The sequence below is a fragment of the Labeo rohita genome, chromosome 3, assembly GCF_022985175.1.
Source record: "Labeo rohita strain BAU-BD-2019 chromosome 3, IGBB_LRoh.1.0, whole genome shotgun sequence".
NCBI classification, from domain to species: domain Eukaryota; kingdom Metazoa; phylum Chordata; class Actinopteri; order Cypriniformes; family Cyprinidae; genus Labeo; species Labeo rohita.
The window spans coordinates 28,320,597-28,345,900 of NC_066871.1; the positions used below are offsets into that span (position 1 = coordinate 28,320,597).

The 25,304-nt window shown below is 39.9% G+C and overlaps 1 protein-coding gene across 2 annotated transcripts; it reads left to right on the top strand.

The window, feature by feature from the left end:
- The first annotated feature begins 1,652 nt into the window (after positions 1–1,652).
- col1a1a (collagen, type I, alpha 1a) lies at positions 1,653–17,498 on the top strand. 2 transcript variants are annotated; one of them, XM_051104436.1, is made up of 51 exons: positions 1,653–1,880; positions 3,200–3,391; positions 3,769–3,791; positions 3,972–4,007; positions 4,706–4,798; positions 5,168–5,239; positions 5,513–5,557; positions 5,938–5,991; positions 6,438–6,491; positions 6,697–6,750; positions 6,839–6,892; positions 6,987–7,040; positions 7,125–7,169; positions 7,262–7,315; positions 7,591–7,635; positions 7,748–7,801; positions 8,159–8,257; positions 8,362–8,406; positions 8,544–8,642; positions 8,746–8,799; positions 8,992–9,099; positions 9,183–9,236; positions 9,383–9,481; positions 9,580–9,633; positions 9,794–9,892; positions 10,057–10,110; positions 10,212–10,265; positions 10,514–10,567; positions 10,668–10,721; positions 10,985–11,029; positions 11,126–11,224; positions 11,388–11,495; positions 11,632–11,739; positions 11,843–11,896; positions 11,997–12,050; positions 12,144–12,251; positions 12,359–12,412; positions 12,494–12,547; positions 12,656–12,817; positions 13,438–13,545; positions 13,746–13,853; positions 13,956–14,009; positions 14,095–14,202; positions 14,292–14,345; positions 14,453–14,560; positions 14,661–14,714; positions 14,860–14,967; positions 15,057–15,336; positions 15,436–15,626; positions 15,725–15,967; positions 16,120–17,498. In XM_051104436.1, the coding sequence occupies exons 1-51, from the start codon at positions 1,799–1,801 to the stop codon at positions 16,264–16,266; spliced, it is 4,347 nt and encodes a 1,448-aa protein (XP_050960393.1). In that variant the 5' UTR covers positions 1,653–1,798; the 3' UTR covers positions 16,267–17,498. The 2 variants fall into 2 exon arrangements, with proteins under 2 accessions (XP_050960393.1, XP_050960402.1); XM_051104445.1 differs by lacking the exons at positions 11,388–11,495; positions 11,632–11,739; positions 11,843–11,896; positions 11,997–12,050 and having other exon boundaries at positions 12,198–12,251.
- Positions 17,499–25,304: the final 7,806 nt, after the last annotated feature.

The following is a 25,304-nucleotide window of genomic DNA, read 5'->3' on the forward strand; positions in this document are numbered from 1 at the left end:
GATCAAATAAATGCAGGCTTGGTGAGCAGAAGAGACTTCTTTAAAAAACATTAAAAATCTTTTGACTGATAGTACACGTAAGCACATAAATTAACATCCAGCATTAAACATACATTCACACACTGAGCTGCAGACAGATCGTCTTGACACAGTCTGCACTTGTCAGAATCTTAGTTTTTTAAAAGGTTATTAGTTTAAATGTTGATTCCTTTCCATTATGCCTTACGTCACATTGCTTTGACCCTCCATAGTGTGTGTAGTAATGTAGCACAAGTGCTTTCGTCGCGACTGACCCTACGTGCACCTGAAAGCGATGAGGTGGCGTTTTCTCTCTCTCTGTCTCTCCCTCCCTTTCTCTCAGGGCTCCCGACTCCTTTCATCTGCATTATTCTGAACGGAATAAGGAGGCAGACGCAGCTCTTGGATGAGACGCTGCTATGAAGATGAAGAGAGAGGGGGAGAGCGTAAGCTCTGATTGGCCAGCTCCAGAGGTGCGACGTGTCTGCGGAAGAGAGATGCAGCCGTTCCCAAGCCAAATCGCTTTTTATGGCTCACGCTTGCCGCGTATTAAGGATATGCACCTTTAAGAGCCTTTTCCGTTATTATAGTCTGAGGCCATATTTGTGTGTGTTTTTCTCTCATTCTTTCCATTATTATTACAATGTGGTTTCTTTCACCAACAAAAATCAGCCCACTGACAATGAAAAATGAAGTTAAAATGTTGCCTTAAAGTTTAAAGTAAAATCAAAATGATGCCTGCGCTTTTTTAGTGCATTAATTTTATTTTGCATACGTAGAATTTGATTATCGACAAGTTGCAACTCATGGAATTGAAAAATCATACAGTCCAGCAGACCTATGAATGACAGAAATAATGGTGACAAGATAAAAGATGTTGTTATTATCCTTTTATTAACAAGAAAGCGTGTCCATCTTGAACCAGCTTCACAATATAAGGCCTATACGTTTCAAATATTCACCAAACACAACTATTTATAGAACAAATACGAACTTTTTGGCTAATCATTTCAATAAGTGCGAATAATAATGATAAACCACTATGTCCAAACGATTCATATATGACTTTTCAATGATAGATAGATAGATAGATAGATAGATAGATAGATAGATACATTCAAAACAATCTCTTGGTCAACTTTCAGTTTTAACTTGGAATAAATGTTCAGAACTTGGCTGCAGAAATCCTCTAACGAGAAACGACCTTCTAAATTCGTTATGGAATCTTTAAAAAACAGAATTGTTCCGTCGGTATACAAAATAACAAAAAAAGAAACGAAAACGAATTTAGACGAATTTAGTTCGGAAAGCATTGTTGTCCTCATCTCCAAGTCCTCATCTGAAGAAAGCAAGTCTGCCAGAATTCGAGACTGAAACAAAAGTCCGGAGATATGCCCACAATACAGGTGGTCACCTTGGCACACAACCTGGCTTCACCAAAAAGAAGTTTTGAGAGCAAACCCTCACCTTTTTATTAAGAGATCAGGTTTCTTTAGATGTTCGTTCTGCAAACGTTGTGAAGACAGCCCCCTGTCCGGTGAAGGAGGGACGCTATTCTATTAAACGTGAACATGCTTGAGTTATCTGCTGAGCCCGGCGCCTCCCAGAAAGTTTGGGGTATAAAAGCCAGGACCTAGAGTTGGTTTAGGCAGTAGGGAGTTTCTGCTGGGGTCTGGATTGGAGTCACAGAAGACCGGACCCTACCGTGTATGATTGGAGTCTAAAGGAAAAAAAAAGAACTTCCCTCGCCTCAAAGAGTCTACATGTCTAATATTTAGACATGTTCAGCTTTGTGGATATTCGGTTGGCGCTGTTGCTCAGCGCAACGGTGCTTTTGGCAAGAGGACAAGGCGAGGATGATCGTAAGTATGACTTTTCTACAACTTTTCAAGCTTTGCTGGAGGTTAGTGGGTGCAAAAATGCAGCATTTTGTGATGCGTGCGAGACAAATTATTCTTTCAGGACTGAACTTGCAGGCTTTTTCTATAGCCTTAAGCATAGACTAAGTTTTCAATTGGAATGGGAGAGGAACGTTTGTTCAGTCTGGATGTGCATTAGACCCACTGGGCCTTTGGAGACAAGTTGGCACAGGTTTGGAGACTCTTCTCCACGCGCAAGTTATCCTCAACAGCTGCTAAAAGACAAAAGCAGACACAGAGAGATCAAATAGTCCATAATGTGCTCAAAACTTCTTTTACTTCTGACAAAAATGTAAAAAGGAGAAAGTCTTTGCCTAGTGATAAAAATTGGCCAGGTGAGGGGAAAAAGCAAGCAACTTAGTCAGAATAAAAATGTGCAACTCCAGCAGGGGAAAAGGATATGGGAGACATCCATTAAAAAAAGTTTTTCCCCAAACCAAAGAGAGAGAGAGAGAGAGAGAGCGCGATGATCTCATTCTTGGATGAGCATGTTTCCAAACGGAATAGTTAAGCCTGCTAACTCCATTAAAACAAAACTGTTTGATTTTCTATACAGTTTTAAAGAAAGACAAATAGTTTAAGCATAAGTTTTGCTTTTTAATTAATTTATTTTTTTTAATTAACCTGTTGAAGTGCTTAAGGATTTCAGGCAGTCTCACAGCGCCACTTGGTGGTTAGATATGCAATGACCTCATATTTTGAAAATCCCCCCGCCCCGTGCCTTTCACTTTTTTCCCCCTCTGTTATGGTGATTGAAAACACATGCGGACCCTGCAGACTTTCCACTGAAGGAAAACGCTAGTCGTTGCCAAGCCGACAGTTTTCAATTACTTCATGATGGACGCGCAGCTTCGGCAGACGTGGAATTTTTTTTCCCCCTTCTAAATCATGGAATCTGGGTGTAACGACACTACGCCACCTAGGGGTGGTTTTCAATCCAAACATTTTCATGCAAAAGTAAAGGTGCGAGCTAATGAGCTCCCACGTCTACAGGAAATATCTAAAAAACAAAATTCTCAAAAGATGGCCTCATTTCAACAGATGTAACACTAAACCAGTCGCATTTCCCAGACTGCAAAAGTGCCTTATAAGCATTTCCCACCTTCCGTCACCAATTTAACTTAATTGATACGACAGTAAACAAGAAGCAAACTGACCTACATTAGACATGAAGATCTTATATTATTTGACATAGTCAAATAACAAATGTTTACATTTTTACTTAAACACTCATGCAACTATTATACTCTTTATTCCCGTAGGCACAGGTGGCAGCTGCACATTGGACGGCCAGGTCTACAATGACAGGGACGTCTGGAAACCAGAGCCATGCCAAATCTGCGTGTGCGACAGCGGCACCGTTATGTGCGACGAGGTTATCTGCGAGGACACGACCGACTGCCCCAACCCAGTGATTCCCCACGACGAGTGCTGCCCCGTCTGCCCAGACGACGGTACGACGCCTTGATTCTCACGCCCCGCTTTTTTTCTTACCTTGGGCAAACAGAACCGCCCCACATCCCTTGATTTAAAATGTCATACGGAGCCACAACATTCCCTCCCCATTGGATTTTTTAAATGTGATCGTCACGCTTCCGGCCTAATGGTCACTCACTGGATTAATTTGTGGTTTCCTTCTTGGTCTAGTAGGCCTAAATCAGGCATAAGGCCTCCAATCTAATCTAAAGCTGTGGGGAAAACCACAGACTTGCTCGTTAGGCTGATTGTTATCATTTTAGTGCTTAACATTTACAAACCAAAAGAGACATCTGACTATTTTCTATTTTTATATGGTTTTAATTTTTGTTTTTATTTTTCCTTAATTTTATAGAGCTCCAGGACCCCGCTGTTGAGGTAAATGTTGTTTTACTTTTATCAGCTTCTATTTACTCAAATTCATTGGTTCATAAAAGGCTTATTTGAATAAGTATACCATACTTAAAGCCTCATTTGAAGCTAGTTACAAGTTATTTTGCTACTTATCTGGGAAAACAAATTCTTATAAACGCTTTTGTGTTCATCACTCTCTCTTAGGGACCAAGAGGTCCTGCCGGCGAGAAGGGTGACAGGGTAGGTTTATATTTCCCTCTTTTTATCTGTTTTTTGCTTAATCAAAGGATTTGTTTACTTGCTGAACACCTTAAAGTTCTTTGACACCAAAAGACATATAAATCAACAATTATTATCCCTGCACAAAACCTATCTTTCTTAATAAGTGAGTTATAGATTATGTTTTTTTTTTTAAGTTTACCTGCTTATTTTCAGCTGGATTTGATCTAAAACAAGTTTTAATTTTAATGTTCAAGTGTTTTTATATATTTGTATATATATATAATTTTAATTTGACTAATTATATATTAATAATAACATATATTAAAACTATTAAATATAATTTATTGAAATAAATATATATAAAAAAAAAAACCTAAATGTCTTCATAACAGCATAAAAATGTGTTACTAGCTTCAAACACATGCTGCTGTGTTTTTTTTAGTCTTATTTTATGGTATTTGTGGTGCTTTGAACACTTGAGATGAGAGAGATTATTTGATCTGTTTTTAATGTAAAAAGACAACGGAATTATATATCAGCCCACCACTTCCCACTAATTACACCTCTGCAAAAACTGATCTATAGATGTGGTGCATCATTTTGAACTGTAAGGGCTTTGATGTGAACTTCTCTCAGTGTACAAACCTGTCTGTACCCTAATGTTGCATCTGCTTCATCCACTTTAATCCTAATTCTCCTTTCCCTTGATCTCACAGGGTCTTCCTGGCCCTCCTGGCAATGACGGAATCCCTGGACAGCCTGGTCTTCCTGGACCCCCAGGCCCCCCTGGACCTCCTGGCCTTGGTGGAGTAAGTATCTCACCCTAAAAAGAAAAAATACTAGTTTTCTCCAACAGAGGTGAAAGGTGTGACTTATATGTGCCTTTAGGCCAAACTTCAGAAGAAGCTGGTCTAAGTAATAATTTGAAACCAGATCACTTTTAAAAGATCTGTAGGTCACAGGGCTGACACATTTCAGCACTATTTATGTGGACAGCACCCTCAGGGCAGTAGCCACAGTGGCACTCAGGCATGCAAAGCTTGTGATGAAGCTCAGATAAGCCTGAACATGAGCTGGATAAGTTCAGTTGCGTTTTATCTTGTCCTATGCTGAGATGAGCAGAGATTTTTTAAGGGCCTCTCATCTCATCTTTGCTCTTTCTCCTTGTGCCTCCACAGAACTTTTCTCCTCAGATGTCTGGTGGATTTGATGAGAAATCTGGAGGAGCATTGGCCGTCCCAGGCCCCATGGTAAAAATGCACATATGCTAACATACACATATATGCATGCACATGCAGGACACGTGCATCCTACAAATCCCAGAGTGATGCAAATATCAGTTCAATAATTGATACAGTGTCTCTCTATATAATCATCATATCAGCTGCTGTACTACAAACACATGCTTAGTATATTTTTAATTTATGGGATGCAGCTTCAAACAAAATGTCCCATGAATTGTATATTTTTCAATTATGACTTGGTCAGGTTTACTTACAGTCTCTTTTTTCTCATTTTTACAGGGACCTATGGGCCCCCGTGGACCCCCTGGACCTCCTGGATCTCCTGTGAGTACTTCTTAAGTCTTAAGGTTCTTAGAAACCTTAACATATACTTTAAACCAACTGCATACTGTCCTAATTAAATTTAGCTAAAAAACAATGTTATTTTAAGACGCAGGTTGAGATAAATATACAGCGTACAGTTGCATTTTTCATTAAACCTATTTTCAGAAATGTATTATTTTCAAATTTATCATTATGAAATTATCTTTATTACTGCAATTTGGAACCTGGGAAAATCAGAATGAATTCATTTTAATTAGATCCACCCAGGATGCCTAAAAGAGCTACTACCTGTTTCCTCAAGGCTTATTTTAACATTTAATAGCACTGTGTTTCTCAAGCTTGTGCTTTTTGTAATTAGTGCTCTTTATCCTCTTCTACAGGGACCCCAAGGATTTACTGGTCCCCCTGGTGAGCCTGGTGAGGCTGGTGCTCCTGTGAGTATCTAAACAAATCATCCCTGCACTCATCACATCAAACACACAGCTTTTTCTTAGTAAATAACCTAATTGTATGTCCCCTAAACCCTAGAAATCTTACATTTACCCAAGTTAGCATTACTTCTAATTAAAGTGCATGTGACTCCAGTTTGACCTGTTTGGGTCAAATGAGGTCAGAAGGGTACAGGGTTCGTGAATCTTGACCCACCTAGACCCCCCCCACTTAGTGGATGCATGAGATCCAGCCTTTGCATATGTATAACAGAGATCTCTTACTGGCAAGCAAAAAGTAATTTTAGTCAATACTTCATTTTTTTTTTTCTTCAGGATAAATCACACTGCCAAAGCGTGACTCATTCATACCACCACAATGTGAAACACTCACATGGATGCAATAGTTTTTTCCTAACCTAGATTTTTTTTCTGTTGTTTTCCTGGTTTAGGGTGCAATGGGTCCCCGTGGTCCAGCTGGTCCCCCTGGAAAGAACGGAGAGGATGTAAGTAATCTACACAACCACTACATTTTAGTTTAAGAAGATATAAGGAGGTTTTAAAAGAAAAGCTTCATTAGTTTATACAGTTCACTTCTATTATATAAGTGTAAAATGCTTCCACTAAGATTTCAGGAAATCAAGTATTGTATTTATCGATGTCTATTGTTATAATGCCTCATTCAGTTTCTTTATTTTTCTGACTCTTTAGGGTGAGTCTGGCAAACCCGGTCGCCCTGGTGAGCGCGGACCTCCTGGCGCACAGGTGAGTGTTGCATTGTTTTAGCATTATGATGTATGAGCCACAAAATGAGAAATGGCTGTAAAATCCTTCTCCTATTCTCTCATTCTAGGGTGCTCGTGGATTCCCCGGAACCCCTGGACTTCCAGGCATCAAGGGACACAGAGTGAGTTCTCTAGCTCTAGGAAGTGACTCCTGTTGTTTGATATCAACTAATGTCCACATTACTAAAATCCTAATGTGCATCCTCTCCACCTCAGGGATTCAGCGGTCTAGATGGAGCTAAGGGAGATACTGGCCCTGCTGGACCTAAGGTAAAATCAGAATTAAATAAAATATCACTTTAAACTTGAAGTTCAAAGTAAGCAGATCACTTAATATGCTGCTTTGCCTATTAGGGTGAGCCTGGTGCACCTGGCGAGAACGGAACTCCTGGAGCTATGGTAAGAAATAGCATTTATTCACACTGAATAAGCATTTTTAGTTCTTCTAAATTTGTAGTTCTTTTCTAATGTTTTACTCTAATGTTTCCCAGGGTCCTCGTGGTCTGCCTGGCGAGAGAGGCCGTTCTGGTCCTCCCGGTGCTGCTGTAAGTAACCTTATAGACGTGAACTTTATTAATGTCCCTGTATACAACTTATGTTGTGGTATTACACATTATTTGTAAATGTGATTTTGTGTACTTTGCAAAAAAAGTAGCTTAACATGGTAGCTTAACATCATTTTGGAAAGACATACTGCAATTTTTGGATCTTTTTCAATGGGAATGAGATGATCCCATCCACTGCAGTGCACAGATTAAGCCTTGCAATAATATTAATAATGAATATGTTTCAAATAATTATATTTTCTTCATTTTTTTAGGGTGCTCGTGGTAACGATGGTGCCGCTGGTGCTGCTGGTCCTCCTGTAAGTAGCCATTTTTTAAAAAATAGCCCAGTTCTAAATTAATCTGAAAAATGATGATGACTAAAAGGATAACTTAAGCTAACTATCATTTATTTTTCTCTTTCTATTTTAGGGCCCAACTGGCCCTGCTGGTCCCCCAGGATTCCCTGGTGGCCCTGGAGCTAAGGTAAAGAAATACTCTCGTTTGTTTACATGATTACACATTCAGATTCCAAATCATTCCAAACAGGGGCTGGGGTTAACACAAGGTGGTGCTGTAATTGGGCTAATGGAGTCTGATTTTCTTGGCAGCTCTGTCAGTCATTGCAATTATGTAGGCCAACATTTAATAAAGACCTCATCCCTGGTAAATGTGTTAGTAGGTCAAAGCTGACAAACAAACTTATCCTCTAGCGTCATAGAAATATTTGGGTTTCTAATGGACTCTATACACAATACTGCATTTACAAGGTTGAGATGTGCCTTGTGGCACTTCATAGGTGTTATGTTGACCCATCTCACTCTTACACTTTGCTTTCTCCAGGGAGAAGGTGGTCCTCAGGGAGCTCGTGGTGCTGAGGGACCCCAGGGAGCCCGTGGTGAGCCTGGTAACCCTGGACCTGCTGGTGCTGCTGGACCCGCTGTGAGTGAATCTTTATATGTATCATATCCACATTTTTTTCAATCTTAAATTTACACACTTCAGTTCTGACCACCTTGTCCGTTTTGCGTTCCTTCCTTCTGTAGGGTAACAACGGAGCTGATGGTGCCCCTGGTGCCAAGGGTGCTCCTGTAAGTATTGTCTTAATATTTATCAACAAATGCTCTTCTTTTTGATAAAAGGTCAACATATTTCCTCTACCTGGATTAGAACATTGGTGTTAGTAAATAACAGGCACATATTTGTTACTCTCTGCTGCCACCTGCAGGGCGCTTCTGGTATTGCTGGTGCTCCTGGTTTCCCCGGACCCCGTGGTCCTCCTGGACCTTCTGGAGCTGCTGGTGCCCCTGGCCCTAAGGGTAACACTGTAAGTGTCCATTTCTTTTCAGATCATGAGCTACTTTTTTTTTTTAAAGAAATGCCATTCTGCCTACTTCTTCTTTGACCGTTTTTGTTCACTTTATATTTAGGGTGAGGTCGGTGCCCCTGGTGCCAAAGGAGAGGCTGGTGCTAAGGGAGAGTCTGTGAGTATAAACTTCACTTATTTGATCTAGAAAACATTGTCGCTCACTTCATTGTTCCATTTCATATCAAACTTAGCATGCGGATTTTAGTAAAACATTCTACTAGCTTTGCCCTAGTACTGATTTTTCACGAATACTGTTGGATTTTACAGTAATTTCTAACTATCGTCCTGTTCTTGTGTGCTTACCCAGGGTCCCCAAGGAGTTCAGGGTCCCCCTGGCCCCCCTGGTGAGGAAGGCAAGAGAGGACCTCGTGGTGAGCCCGGTGCTGCCGGTGTCCGCGGACCTGCTGGCGAACGTGTATGTACCCACATCAAACCTCACCATTAGTAAGAACCTTAAAAGTGGCCCTGACCATAACAGTTACACACCTCTTTGTGCAGGGTGCTCCTGGTGCTCGTGGTTTCCCTGGTGCTGATGGATCTTCAGGCCCTAAGGTGAGTCTACAAACGATACAAAACAGATAGCAATTAAGCAGAAAATTTGTGCAAAAACTGTTTAGGATATTATATTCATATACCACATTCCACCAATAGCAAATAGTGTTCATGATAAATGCAACACTCTCTGATCTTTATAACAGGGTGCCCCTGGTGAGCGTGGAGGCCCTGGAGTTGTTGGACCTAAGGGTGCCACTGGTGAGCCTGGCCGCAATGGTGAACCTGGTATGCCAGGATCCAAGGTGAGAATGTTGATATTAGCAGAAATACTATTCATCATGTGGTTGTTTTGTTTGTGTATTAATGTGTTTGATCGCCTCTATCTTCATGCTCATTACAGGGTATGACTGGTAGCCCTGGCAGCCCTGGACCTGATGGAAAGACCGGACCTAGTGTGAGTGCCCACACAATTCTTACAATATTCCTATAACGTACATTATAATATCCATTATTTGTTTTATTTCAGTATAGTCAGAAATGCACACAGTGCATACCCAGAGATTCATACAGCATGGGTAAGGATCTCACAGGTCTTCTTGTTTTATTTTTGACAGGGTGCTCCTGGACAAGATGGCCGCCCTGGACCACCTGGCCCCGTTGGAGCCAGAGGACAGCCTGGTGTCATGGGATTCCCTGGACCTAAGGGTGCTGCTGTGAGTGATCCTTACTCTTTACTTTTTCAGCATGAAGCCAAAATACAGACAATTAGACCTTGATGGTTTATTTCCTATGTATGAGAAGCTTCTGAGGTCAGATTCAATGTGTAATCGTCACTAAACACTTTCTAAGTTTGATGTTTAATTCTGCCCCTGTACAGGGTGAGGCTGGCAAACCCGGTGAGAGAGGTGTGATAGGTGCTATTGGTGCCACTGTAAGTAGCTATAGCTTGTTTTCCACACCATAGTCAACCTTGTTTGGTTCATAGTGTTGTAGTCTGTTGCTTATTCTGTTGTGTTTTGTATTTATCTATAGGGCGCTCCCGGTAAGGATGGTGATGTTGGTGCCCCTGGTGCTCCTGGACCTGCTGTAAGTAGTACTTCAGTATCGCACAATCATTGTAACGTCATTGTAGTCATTGTAGTCATTGTAGTCATTGTAACGTTTTTTTAGTCTCATTTAAAACAGTTGTCCTGCTAATCCATCATAGAGAATGTTCATGTTATGACCATAATGAACATTAAAATACATAGCTTCAATCTACTGCATTATAATAATATTCTTTATAACATTCAAACTTTGGCTAATGTGTCTTGTGATGTTTTTTTCATGAATAGGGACCTGCTGGTGAGAGAGGTGAACAGGGACCTGCTGGTCCTCCTGGATTCCAGGTGAGTGTATTTCTCATCTTACCCAAACCAAAACACAATATTTTTGTTATAGACCTGGACACTGGTGTGCTCATCTCTTTGTTGTGCATCTGAATGACAGGGTCTCCCAGGACCTCAGGGTGCTACTGGTGAGCCTGGCAAGTCTGGTGAGCAGGTAAGTTGGTAGCCAATCTAATGATATGGAACTGCTATTTATTGGTTAAACTTAAGGCTGTGAACTTTTCTTATAATATAAAGCAGTTAGAGAGGATTTATGGTCTAGCAGTGCTTGCAAGGACACTTATGCTTAGAGGGTGCCTAAACATGCAGTTTAGCTATGGGCAATATTAATGAAGTCCCATAGAAACATAGAAACCCTCATTAGAAATGAAGGGCCAGGTGATGCTATACTAATTTGCCTTATTTGGGCTATTACAGGGTGTTCCTGGAGAGGCTGGAGCTCCTGGACCTGCTGGATCCAGAGTGAGTATCTACAGCATGATCACCATAATGACGACTGTAGTTCTAGATATGTGAGATGGACGAGAACTAATGTATCTTGCTATACTTTTTACCCAGGGTGACAGAGGATTCCCTGGTGAGCGTGGTGCCCCTGGCCCAGCTGGCCCTGCTGGTGCCCGTGGGTCTCCTGGTGCATCTGGTAACGATGGTGCCAAGGTGAGTCTCACCTGTCCTTGATGTTATCCCACACATTTACAGCAATCGGCTAAGCAAAGTCTGAAGGATACTCTTCAATGTGAATCATACTCCTGAAGTGTACGATAGCACTGTACTAATGGATATGTATCAACATTAAGATGACTTTTTCTTTCTTCCTTAGGGTGATGCTGGTGCCCCAGGTACCCCTGGCGCTCAGGGTCCTCCCGGACTTCAAGGAATGCCCGGCGAGCGTGGTGCTGCTGGTCTGCCAGGTCTTAAGGGTGACAGAGTGAGTACTAATAATGCACTTTCCTGAATTTTGAGATCTGTTCCTGGTGAAACAAATCAGTACTAATGCTCAGCAAACTGAGCAAATGAACTGAATGATGCAAACTCTCAAAACTCATGATAAACTCTGATCCCAGGGTGACCAAGGTGCCAAGGGTGCTGATGGTGCCGCTGGTAAAGATGGCATCCGTGGTATGACCGGACCAATTGGACCTCCTGGACCTGCTGGAGCTCCTGGTGACAAGGTGAGTGTCTTTTGAGCTATATTCCATATATCAATAACGTGCCCATCTTACAAAGTGGAAGAACACATTTAACCATGGTTCTATCATTTGTCATTTAACATAGGGAGAGACTGGCGCTCCTGGACTTGTTGGACCTAATGGTGCCCGTGGACCACCTGTAAGCACAATCCTTTACTAAGATACACCAATATGCTACACAAAACTGGTCTTTTACTAAAATGATCTGATGGCATCACCTTTTCTTGAATTACAAATAGGGTGAGCGTGGAGAGACTGGTCCTCCTGGACCTGCTGGATTTGCTGGACCTCCTGTGAGTAACAAACTCTAGTATATATCCTTGTAATATGCTTTAACTATTACAGGTCAGTTCTTATGTAAAATATTTCTAATTTCTCTCCAACAGGGTGCTGATGGTCTGCCTGGTGCTAAGGGAGAGGCTGGAGACAACGGTGCTAAGGGTGATGCTGGTGCTCCAGGACCTGCAGGAGCAACTGGTGCCCCCGGACCTCAGGTGTGATCATCTTCTCAGATAATCTTCATAGACATGCTGTTTTGTCCCATGTAATCTTTACTAATGTTGACATGCACCGTTTAATCAAAATGATTTGTGCTATACAGGGTCCCGTTGGTGCTACTGGACCCAAGGGTGCCCGTGGTGCTGCTGGTCCTCCTGTGAGTATGACTTCTTTAATTTGATATTCTTGGAAATGATATAATACAGTTGGGCTAATCCATTTTCACTGTTTTGTTTAGGGTGCTACTGGCTTCCCTGGTGCTGCTGGCAGAGTTGGACCTCCTGGCCCTGCTGTAAGAATCTTGACAACACTGATGTAGATAGTTAATTAATGCATCAAAGTAGTAATAGTGATCCTCTTCCATAATTAACAATGGTTCTCTAATTGCTTCTTGTTTTAGGGAAACGCTGGACCCCCAGGACCTCCTGGAATCGCTGGTAAGGAAGGCCAGAAAGGTAACCGTGGTGAGACTGGACCTGCTGGGCGCACTGGTGAAATTGGTGCTGCTGGACCACCTGGTGCCCCTGGTGAGAAAGGAACTCCTGGAGCTGAGGGTCCTCCTGTAAGTCTTTCATGCGGATCAATAATATTATTGCCTTACCTTCTGGTATTGTCGAATACATTACCAAAAACCAGAGTATTTGGGACAGTGTTTTGCAAAATTATTAGGACGTCTTAACCAGTTCTCTCAAATCCTCACACTTTTTGGCAGTGTTATATGTGCACAATATATTTCCTTTGGTCTCATCTGACCACAAAATCTTTTCCCAGCATTGCAACTGGCCAAATGCGATGCTTGTTGGAAAACTGCAGACATGCTTTAATATAGTTCTTTTTGCATAGTGATCAGTAAACTCTGTATCTCATTATTACTGGCCTCTCAGTTTCTTTTCTCACAACACATGTGGTAGTTATTTAATTGATTATTGGTAGAGTCCAATTCTAAGAAAACTGTGTGCTTGTTAGCACAACTGTTTGTTATAGTTCATTCTCTGCTATAGAGAAATACTCTAGCATCCTCTGTCTTCCATCTTGATGTCCATGCTAGATTGGTAGATATTTAACTGTAGCAAATTGGAGTTATAAAAACACACACTGTCTAATAAAGACATTAATATATACATTGCCTGCGATGTGCTTGCTATATTAAATCATTAAAATCCAGTAATGCTTTTCTTACAGGGCCCCTCTGGTATCCCTGGACCTCAAGGTATTGCTGGTCAGCGTGGTATTGTTGGTCTGCCTGGACAAAGAGGCGAGCGTGGTTTCCCTGGTCTCCCCGGCCCATCTGTGAGTATTCTAGCTTCCTTGTATTACTCTCCTTGATGTCTCAGGTGAACCCAAGAACACCTACACAGCACCTCTCATGTACTTTCATACAGTCATGGGCTATGGTTGTTTTATTTAGCCAGTATCTACTTTCAAGTGTTTGGTATCTTATGCATCAGTCATGGTGGAGCTTTCATTATTCTCTTCGTCACGTCATTTAGGGAGAGCCTGGCAAACAAGGACCATCTGGTCCCTCTGGTGAGCGTGGACCTCCTGGACCCATGGGACCCCCTGGATTGGCTGGACCTCCTGGTGAGCCTGGTCGTGAGGTGAGGATATATATATATATATACATATATACCAATACTTATTGAATTTCATTGACACAAATATCATCCTGCCTTGCTGACATCTAATTTGCTTTACACTAGGGTACTCCTGGTAATGAGGGTTCTGCTGGACGTGATGGTGCTGCTGGCCCCAAGGTGAGCTGCAGTCTACATGGCTTTCCCTACTGTTTGACTGAGATTGTGTCCCTTACAAAATTCTGTTCTTCTGCTCCTGACATAGGGTGACCGTGGTGAGACTGGCGCTTCTGGCACTCCCGGTGCCCCTGGACCTCCTGGTGCTCCTGGACCCGTTGGCCCTGCTGGAAAGACTGGTGATCGTGGAGAATCTGTAAGTATCCCATCTCTAAAAAAGAAATGAACTGTTGATGGCTTCAAAAGCATGGGAGTACTGTAACACATCCGTTTATTCCTTCCTAGGGCCCTGCTGGTCCTGCCGGTGCTGCTGGCCCTGCTGGTCCCCGTGGACCCTCTGTAAGTCCTGATTCAAACCTCGAAAGAATTGCCAAACTGGAGTCAATGCGTTGTTCCATTTGTGGTGTGCACTATATTGTCACCTGAGGTGTAATGTCTTTATCCAGGGACCCGCTGGAGCTCGTGGAGACAAGGGTGAGACCGGTGAGGCTGGTGAGAGAGGCATGAAGGGACACAGAGGATTTACCGGAATGCAGGGACCCCCAGGACCTCCTGTAAGTGACTCCACTTAGTTTATGGAACTTAGAGTATAAATCTCAAATATAATATCCGTGGCTTGGAACCTGTTTTCATTTCTTTTATTCTTGTCCATAGGGATCCTCTGGAGAGCCTGGACCTGCTGGAGCTTCTGGACCCGCTGGACCTAGGGTAATTATTATTATAAAATACAGAATTTTGCTGCATATTACCCTACCATTATGTCTCTGCTTTGATTAAGTAGTTAAAGCATACACAAGTGTGTTTTGGAGCTCATTCTGACTCAGTTTGGACGTTTCTGTTTTTGTATTAATAGGGACCTGCCGGATCTGCTGGACCCGCTGGTAAAGATGGAATGAGCGGACTTCCTGGACCCATTGGACCTCCTGGACCCCGTGGTCGCAGTGGAGAAATTGGACCAGCTGTGGGTGACTCTTTCCTTTTCTACATCTGAACCCAGAAAACCAAATATACACTTTAACCTTGGCATATTTGGTTTACTCTCTGGTATAGGGACCTCCTGGACCTCCCGGACCCCCTGGACCTCCTGGACCCTCTGGTGGTGGATTTGACATCGGCTTCATTGCCCAGCCACAGGAGAAGGCCCCTGATCCCTTCCGCTCATACCGTGCCGACGATGCCAACGTGATGCGCGACCGTGACCTCGAGGTTGACACCACCCTCAAGTCCCTGAGCCAACAGATTGAGAGCATCATCAGCCCAGATGGCACCAAGAAGAACCCTGCACGCACTTGCCGTGACCTGAAGATGTGCCACCCAGACTGGAAGAGCGGTACGTTGCCTTTCTCCATTGCAGAACAAGTCATTTCTCATCCTGCATCATACCTGCTATGCCTAGATTAATCCTGTTTCTTTCAAAAATAAAACACAGGCGAGTACTGGATTGACCCTGACCAGGGCTGCAACCAGGATGCCATCAAGGTCTACTGCAACATGGAAACTGGCGAGACCTGCGTCTACCCAGCCGAGTCCTCCATTCCCAAGAAGAACTGGTACACAAGCAAGAACATCAAGGAGAAGAAGCACGTCTGGTTCGGAGAGGCCATGACCGATGGCTTCCAGGTGAGGATGTCAACTTGGCCAAAAAGTAAAAGAGATTTGGTCTTCATGTGTCTGTTGCATTTGCTGATTTTCTCATGCTTTCCTCTCAAAACCTACAGTTCGAGTATGGCAGCGAGGGCTCCAAGCCTGAGGATGTCAACATTCAGCTCACCTTCCTGCGCCTCATGTCCACTGAGGCCTCCCAGAACATCACATACCACTGCAAGAACAGCATTGCATACATGGACCAGGCTTCTGGCAACCTGAAGAAGGCTCTTCTGCTCCAGGGCTCCAACGAGATCGAGATCAGAGCAGAGGGCAACAGCCGCTTCACATACAGTGTCACTGAGGATGGTTGCACGGTGAGCTCTTCATCTTTATCTTTTCTTGATGTGACCACAACAGTAGCAGTAGCTTTTATCCGAATTAACTTCCATATGAGAATAAAATCAGAAGGTACCTAAAGAATGGTTTTGTATAGACTCTAATTCTGTCCCTGTTTTCTTCTTTCCAGTCGCACACCGGTGCATGGGGCAAGACAGTCATCGACTACAAAACAACGAAAACATCCCGTCTGCCTATTATTGACATCGCCCCTATGGACGTTGGTGCACCTAATCAGGAATTTGGCATTGAAGTTGGCCCAGTCTGCTTCTTGTAAAAAAGAAATCTGGACTTGAGATTGTTTGTGTGCGTGTGTGTTTTTTTCTAGCAATCATCTCTCTAAAATCTTTTCTATGCATTAAAATCAAACCCTAGATTTCAATTTGGCTGTCCAAATGGTCCACTTGCTTAGACCTGCGCTTCAGAAGACAGTGGTTGTGTGTTATCAGGCTTTTTTTTGGACCACTATTTTGTCACCACCCACACTGAGGATGCTTTAGAAGACTCATTTGTTTCACTGGCAACAAGAAAATAATATATACTTTTAACGTGTAAAATCCCCCTGGAGTTTTAAAGCAACATGACTGATGCAAGTGACTTTTTTTCAACCACTGAGGAAGGACAATGAAAGAGCAAAACCAAATGCTTTGTACCATGTTCAGGTGTTAAATAAATCTGTAAAATGACATTTAAGTGTCTTTGTGTTATACCCATTAGGACCACCGGGTGCCAACGTTCCTCTCGAGAGTCACAAAAAGTACATCTAGTAGAGACAGGGGTTCAACTTTGTTTTGATGTCTTATGGCTACCTCAAAAAAGAAACCTGCAATTCCCAGTGTTGACCAACACCAGGTCAGGATTTTATGTGGCAGAAGTATGGTTAAAGGATCAAGTGACAGCTGTAAAGGTGCTATTTCCTCATGAGGTCCTGTCAGCAAGAAATCCTAGAGTTTTGCTTTTTCTAAAAGTAATGTATTGTTCATTGCTTTTGCTCACAGGGCCTTTGGTGCTAAAGAAATCCTAATATCTTGCTGCCCAGTTGTAACAGATGCTTCTCTTTCTGAAGTGTAAGCTAAGAGCCAGACAGCAGAGCTTTTGTTAAGAAGCAGTACTGTAGCTGTGATGCACGCAGTCTTTTCAAGTGTAGAATAAGCAGGTGGAGTCTGTTTTTGTTTTCCAAACACCTTTTGACACTTTTTGGTTGTTGTCTTTTGGTTTTTATTTGCAAAAATCCCCCCCCCCAATGTTGTCCAGTTGCTTCCAGCCATATCCCCACTTCCTTCCCATCCTTCTGTAATCAGGGATTTTTTTTTTTTTTTCACCCAGGGTTTTTTTTTTTAAAGCGTAAAACAGGCAATCAAATAGAAAAGTCCTAAAATGATGAGAGAAGCACACCATAGGGGGGGTTAAAACAAGAGGATCTGTACCTATTTTGTATATGTATAATAATTTGAGATGTTTTTAATTATTTTGAATGCTGAAATAAAGCATGTTAAGTGGTCGACCTTATGTTTGTCAGAAGTGATCTTGACTCGTCCCTGACTGCCCAATGGACTTGAATGAAGCACAGCTTGCACCTGTTACAGTTGTTTTGACTAAAAGGAAAGATTAAAGAAAATCTCAGAAATGTCTGATACTTTTTTGGTGTTTTTTCATCTTGTTGCTCCAAAAGTAGTTTCTTATACTACTAAGCAAACTCTACTGAACAAGACATTCTTGGTAACTTAAAGTTAGCATATGTTAGGAAAAACTGCATGTTTTAAAGCTTGAGTGTACTAACCTGGTGCAGCCTTGAGGTACTTGCGAAAAAGTCTTTAAATCGTTGCACTCCAAGATGATGTGCATAATGTTCCACTGACAATCCAAATGATCCATAGGTGAATATCCACATCAAGACTCATTGTGTTGGTTGATGCTCCAAACTCCACATCTGTTGAAATCATCGGTCATCCGAGCTGTTGAGGATAGTATAATCCGCAAGCAGGCAATTCCTTTGACCTGAAAGCTGAGAGAGATGTTCCTGTGAACATAGTTGTTTTTAAACGTTTAAAATGATTTAAAAGTAGAATTTTTGTGGAGCTTAAACTGAGGAGAACCACTCTTTGCTGCCGTGTGCACTCAAATGCTAAAGGTGGTAGGTGGTGAAGGTGGTAGTCCTGTAGGACACAACAGGGCCATTGTATCGTAAGGTATGCAGAGGCTTCCGTAGTGGGGGGGCTTGAGTATCTGCTAACTGGACTCACTTTCACTTTAAAACACTGAAATTCTTTGGGGAAGGGGAAAAGTTTGCAAACCAAACTAAAGTGAAACAGTGGGCTTCTTTATTTAAAGAGTAGCTGAAGACTATGATAGAAATGGGTAGAAATCAAAAGCATATAATTTGCTCAACTGGCATTAACTGCTGCATCTAGCTACATTTTTTCTTTCTGAATTCAGTTAATATTCCCCATATAAACCATGAATGTTAACATTAAATATTAAATCATCTGGTGCACATAAATTACAAGAAGTAAGAACTGCTTAAAACGAGGTGAGTGAGGGAAAACTGTAGGGTCAAACTCTCACCCAGGGCTTCTTTTATCACATGCCACTATGTTCCTTGCCCTTCTGCTGTCCAACTTTTTGTAACAACTAGTGATGTTCAGTTATTCATAAAAAGAAGATGAAGCCAGTATTAGATTACAGGCCTGGACGACTGTACTTGTACTGGCTCCCTGCGCCCTCTACTGGCTCAAGTAAGTAGATAATACGACAAAGTATTACAGTACAATAAAAATGTATTTAAACAGCAGGCATGTATGTGTTTTATGTTGTAAGTAGGTCCCAACGTTTTATTATAACCTTACTTAGTGAGACTACAATGACCTAAATTCATAGGCAAACGACATAACGTTAAATGAGTAGTATTTACCTTAGAGCAAATATAGGTGTCGACAATGGACAGCATGCAGTTCTCAAGATCTAAAAAAATCCTTTCTGGTTACTTTGTGTCACAATAAATGTCCTTTAATTACGTTTTTATTACGTTTTATTACGTATTTTTAAATAATAATGCCAGTTAAACTGCATTTAAAACTATGTAAACAGACGACCTTCTGTAGACTAACGTTAGAAAAAACGCGAACGCTGTCTGGCAACAGGATTGGTCAGTAACGTTTTAAGGCGGGGCTTCGGAAAAGAGTCAGTTGGAAGTTTGTTCTCTGAGGAGGCAAAATGGGAAGTAGTAAATGAAAAGAGGAAGATGAAAGAACACCAGTACAAGAAAACTGCGGGTTCATAGGACCAGGCGACCAAATGTGTCAAACTGACAGACATGTTTTGATGTAAGTCAAAAAAGTTGACGATTTAGGTCCCAGAAGGCAGGGTTGCCAACTCTCACGCATTTTGCGTGAGACACACACTTTCTGGCAACCCTGCTTGTGATTTTAAACAAAGTTTCAGCTTTCAAATGTTGTAAGTTTTCATACTAAATTCAAACGATAAATACCGTTTTGGCGCGCTTAATGTGGTGTAAATCGTAAAATGTAGCACTTCTGAGATGAGACAAGCTTTGATCTCGCCGGCGTCGCCGCCACGCGGTCACGTGATTCACGGAGCTCTCCAAATAAACCAATGTCGACAGTATGTGTTTAAGTAGGATAGAGAAGACAGCTTGTATATACAGGTATTTGCAGCAATTTTTGGTAAACATTACAGCATATTATGCATTGATTTTTACGTCGACGACATTTACATTATAATTTTGTTCTGGAGAGTGATGGAGAGGCAACCCTTAGGAAAATTGAAAATGGTTTTACTACAAATAAAACCAAAAAAACCCCAAAAAACAAAAAAACATGGTTACTATAGTAAAACCATGGTAACTACAAATTAACCATGGTCTTGCTACACTAACCAAGGTTTAACCATGGTATTTGTAGTAAAACTATGGTTATACAAATGGTAATCAATGCGCCAGAAAACATGGTTACTATACACTTTTACTATAATAAAACCATGGATCTTGACTCGTCCCTGGCAGAGGAGCCAGCAGCAGATTTTTTCATATGTTCTATATTCATATGATGATTTTTGTCGTTTATCTATGGTGTTTTTCGAAGGTTTTTTGAACATTCGTGTCTTATTTATTTGGTTCTAGTGTTTGTTGATTTTTACTTTGTGTAATTTCTTTCTTATTCGTTTTGCTAATAAACGTTCTACGTTTCTTATTTATTTGGTTCCATGGTGTTTACCGATTTTCCGTTTTAATATACTAGGCTATTTAAAATTTATGTAGGCCTAGCTATTAAAGTTATGTGTCATTTTATATTAAGCATACAGCATGGTGTAAGCTATTTTTATTCGTTTTGTTAATAAAAGTTCCATGATTCATTTATAGGATAAGTGACTTTAACGTTGTATTTTATTGTTGCTTGAGTGGGATTCAAGCAATTGACGCCGAATTGCCGCTAATTTAAAAGTGAACCTAAAATGTGCACTGTGCATTAGCTATTTATAAGCGAAGGAAAGCGAGTGAAACGAGGGAAGTTGAAGATATGTGCCACTGAAGTTCGGAGCCAGTTTCCTACTTTCCTCATAACTGAGAAACTTGTTTCTGATGCAGCCAAACAGTTAACTTGCAAAAGCGGGAAAATAACGAAAAGAGAGTCCTCTGTATCAAGACAAGTTGAGAATCATGAGTCGCGACTCGGGAGGATGTGGGGCTTAAATTGAAATTAATTTACCCAAAATGTACTTATTCTGTCCACTAAAATATATATATATATATATATATATATATATATATATATATATATATATATATATATATATATATTTATTTATACACTACCAGTACATTTTTATTGTTTTTTTTTAAAGAAATTAATACTTTTATTCACCAAGGATGTATTAAGTTAATAATTAAAAGTTTATTAAAAGTTAATAATAAATAATTTACATTGTTATAAAATATTTATATTTTGAATAAACACTGTACTTTTTAAACTTGTTATTCATGAAAGAATCCTGGAAAAAAAAAATCACAGGTTCCAAAAAATATTTGGCAGCACAACTGTTGATATTATCCAACATTGATCATTCTAATAATAAATCCGCATATTAGAATGATTTCTGAAGGATCATGTGACACTTAAGACTGGAGTAACAGCTGATAAAAATTCAGCTTTTCATCACAGGAATAAATTCTATTTTAAAGTATGTTAAAATAAAAAACATTATTTTATATTGTAAAAACATTTTGCAATATTACTGTTTTTTTTCTATATTTTTAATCAAATAAATGCAGCCTTGATGAGCATAAGAGGCTTCTTTAAAGACTATTACAAGTCTTACTGACCCCAAACTTTTGAACGGTAGTGTATATATATGAATTCTTTGATTTTTTTAATAGCTCAGACAAAATCATGATTGGCTTTCGTTTGGGGGGGCAGTGCCCCCCTCAGCCCCCCCTAAACTCCGCCTATGCATGTATCTAGAATATTACAGAAGTTTTTCATTTGAATAAATGTTTGTAAATGATTAAACGCCATATTTTTAAATGTGAAATTTCAAAAATTAGTAACTTACATCCTACGCCAAGCTTAAAATGGTGCTAAAAAAGCATTCAGCTGCATTTTTATCCCCTTATATGTACAGTATATACATATAAATAGATATGGAATCGAGATCGCCACACCCTCCCCCCAACCCAACTCCAAAACAACAACAAAAAAAAATCTCACTCCAAGCTGAACTTAAAAGTTGGCAACCCTGTGACTGTAGTGACTATAATGGTATATAATTATAGTATGTATGTATGTATTTGTGATTAAGCTATAGCATGTGTGCATTTATACTGAATGTTTTTAGACTACCATTTTTCATACAAATAGGCTACCTATAAAACCATGTAGTCATATTTTTACCATGGTATTGAGGTACCATTATGTGTGGTTTTAACTGTGTTTTTCATGATTTAAAATGTATGCTTGCTACTATGGGAGACTAATGCTTAATTAAAAAAAAAAAAAAGTTTAAAATAAATAAATTTAACCATATAAAACTCAGGTTGCTACAATTTTTACAGATGTTACTGATTGATAATAAACAAAAATTTACCTCTGCATCTTCAAGCTACTATCAAATGTGCATTTCTAAGAGACAAAAAAGTGATATTGCTATTATTATTATTATTGTTATTATTATTATTATGATTATCAGACAACCCAAACCTGTTTCTTGATTTGAAACAACATAACTCATTAGAACATGCAGCCCTAGTTGAAAGAAATACCATGGATGTATATTTCGTAAGTAATCCACTATTTTGTAGAAGGGGAGTAAAAATGGCACCAAATTACAGAGGGGTAAAAATGACTTCAGAAAGATGACAGCATCATCATGTTATTTTTTTTCCACAGAGGTTGGTTGGTCTTTTAGTAAAATCTGTTGACTTAGCAATATTTGTTTCATTATGTGCCAATGGTGACCATTCAAAATGGGGGAAAAAGTACTCTCCAAAAAAAAGGTTTTTTTTTCTCCAAAATTTGCATGCCTGTACGCCAGGAAGTATTAAATATATCTAATTGCCCTTTTAAATATTAACAGACTTTCTTTTTGTTTTGGCATCTTCATTTTTAAGGCCATGTATAGTTCAGTTCCAGAGATGGCTCCAGAAGTAAATCATTAAGTTATACACAGTTTTTCAGTGTTCAAAATCTAAACGTAGGTCACTTTGCATAAAGATGATGCTTCTTTTATTTTAAAGAGGAATGTTTGAAAAACAAATAATGTTGAAATTACTGTCTTGTTTCCTTCAGTCAAAACAACTGCATAAATATAAGAAGTGCCATAAAAATTATTTTCCAAAGTTTTCCAAAGAATTATTAAAGATATCTCAGTATTATTGTAATACATAAATTTCATTTCCAAGGCCCTGTATCATTCATTTCCAGAGATATGGGGATCTCAATGCAGTTCCATATTCAGATTGTTGAATATTACGCATTTTCAGTGGTCGAAAACCAGATGTTGGTCACTTTGTATACAGCTGATACTTATTTAATTTAATGGGGAATGTTTGAAGAATAAGTGATGTTAAAACAAGAAATTTATCTTCTTTTCCTCTATGAAGACAGTTGCATAGAGCATAGCTATATGAGTGACAAAAATGTTATTTTTTCAGTTTTCGTGCCTGAAAGTCAAGAAGTGTTACAGTTATATTTACATTAAATGTAACAAAGATTGCTGAAGTCAACAGATTTTACTAATAGGCCTACTCTCTGTGTAAAAATAACATGATAATGCTTCCATGTTTCTGAAGTGATTTCAGAAACATGTCATGTGGATCTAAATCTCAGGTGAAAATTTTAATTTTGACCCCCCTCTACAAAATAATGGATTACTCAGTAAATATACATCCATGACATGTAATATTTTGGCTTTCATCACTATACATGTCTATCTTTCTTTAGAAAAAATAGTGAAAATTGAGCTGGGGAGGTTTCTGAAATTTGGTTGATTTGATGTGGAATGACATTATGTTATTCAGCATAATGCAAAAATTAGCTACTTTTTTGTGGTTCAATGAATTGTTTTTAATGGTGACGAAATAATTTTCGTGTGACAACATGTCCCGCTATTGGGAATCAACGTACCCCAGTCTCCCCCTAAATACAGTTGCAATCAAAATTATTCAACCCCCTTGACTTGCCAGACATTTTGCTGCCGAGAACAAAATTTACTAAAAACAATTCAACAGAGGCTTTGGTAAACTATTAGAGAATGTTTATTAACACACATTTGAGTGATTCGGAGAACATAAATTTGATAGATAATAAAAAAAATAAATCTAATTGGCTCTAAACATTCATGTTCGAAATTATTCAACCCCAAATTCAAATTTGGTGCAGGATCTTTTATTTTTTAAAACCACCAATAGGGGTTGAATAATTATGACAAAGCTGTGTTATTAAAAAATCCTATAATGTAATCACATTATATATTGACAAACCATTATAGATGCAATTCTAATAAAATCCTGGATCCTGGAAAAGCTTGTATTTGTAAACTACTATATAATAGTTTGATTGCGAGTGTAGTTGCACTGAGGCGGATTTAGAAATAGGATTATGAAGAAAAAGCAATAAGTAACAAACATGCACACAAATATTAGTCCAGTTCAACAACAACAAAGAATCCAAACACTAACCAAATCAAGTCAGCCCAGCCAAATGCTCATTCAGAATTTTATTGAATGAGACTTTTAGTGACAGAATCCAACTCTCAGGCTATTTACCCACCTAGACAGGATAATAATGAACTGAGCAATGATGCATGTGGAGCAGTTCAGTATCTAGAGGGAGCTCACTGCGATTCTGTTCGAGTGTGATCAGTGTCAAACACACAAACAATAGCTAGTCTGATCCTATTTCACTGAACACCCATGCATAAAAGCCCAGCACAGGGGAGTCTGTGTACGCTATGCGAGTAGTGAGATTAATATCAGAGGAAATATGGGTCACCGTGGCAGGCAGTATATATGCAATGGAGGTGTTGCTGCGGCAACCACACATATGTTAGCGAAGAGATTGGAAATGCAGCATTCAGCTGTTCTGAATCCCAAGAGGAGTCTCAGTCATCTGTTCCTACTGTTTTGCAATCACTGAGAGAGCGCCACTGTTTAAATTAGCTTCTCTCTATGGTGTAATGTTAAATGAGCTTTTTTTCTTGATGTAGCAATTGCTATTCAGTAATATATAACTAGATTTGTTACAAAAAGCATAACTTTTTTTGTTCCATTTCAGTTACAAATCATTGTTTTTAAGGCAAGTTTATTATCTACAAACAAAAAGTAGCAATGTGGTCTTTTTCAGTCTAAAATATTTAAAAATAATATTAATAAAAAATCTAATGTAATCAAATATTAATATTTGTTAGCCAACTCACAGCCCCTGAATCAGATTCCTATCCTACAAACATGATTGTCACAGATTATCTGTCTCTTTTGTGGCTGCAGTGTGCAACATCACAGGCTGAGGAAAAATCTCCTTTATCCCTTAATTCAAAATTCTTTGCAGCAGCATGTCAAATTGCAATGCAAATGCAGCTGAAAAGGTTGTCCCACTTCATCTTCAGTCTATATTCAGTGCCCACAGACACGGTTTCCACAGTCACAGATTGGAAGTGTAACAAAGCCTCCCCGGGGTGTGGGATTCCATACCGGTGTCCTGGCTACAGTCTGTACAATGGCTAGGGATATTCTGAACTTCTAAGACTCACCACACGATGTCGCCCTCTACACAGTAATTGCCTACAATTATGAAAAGGCTAAAA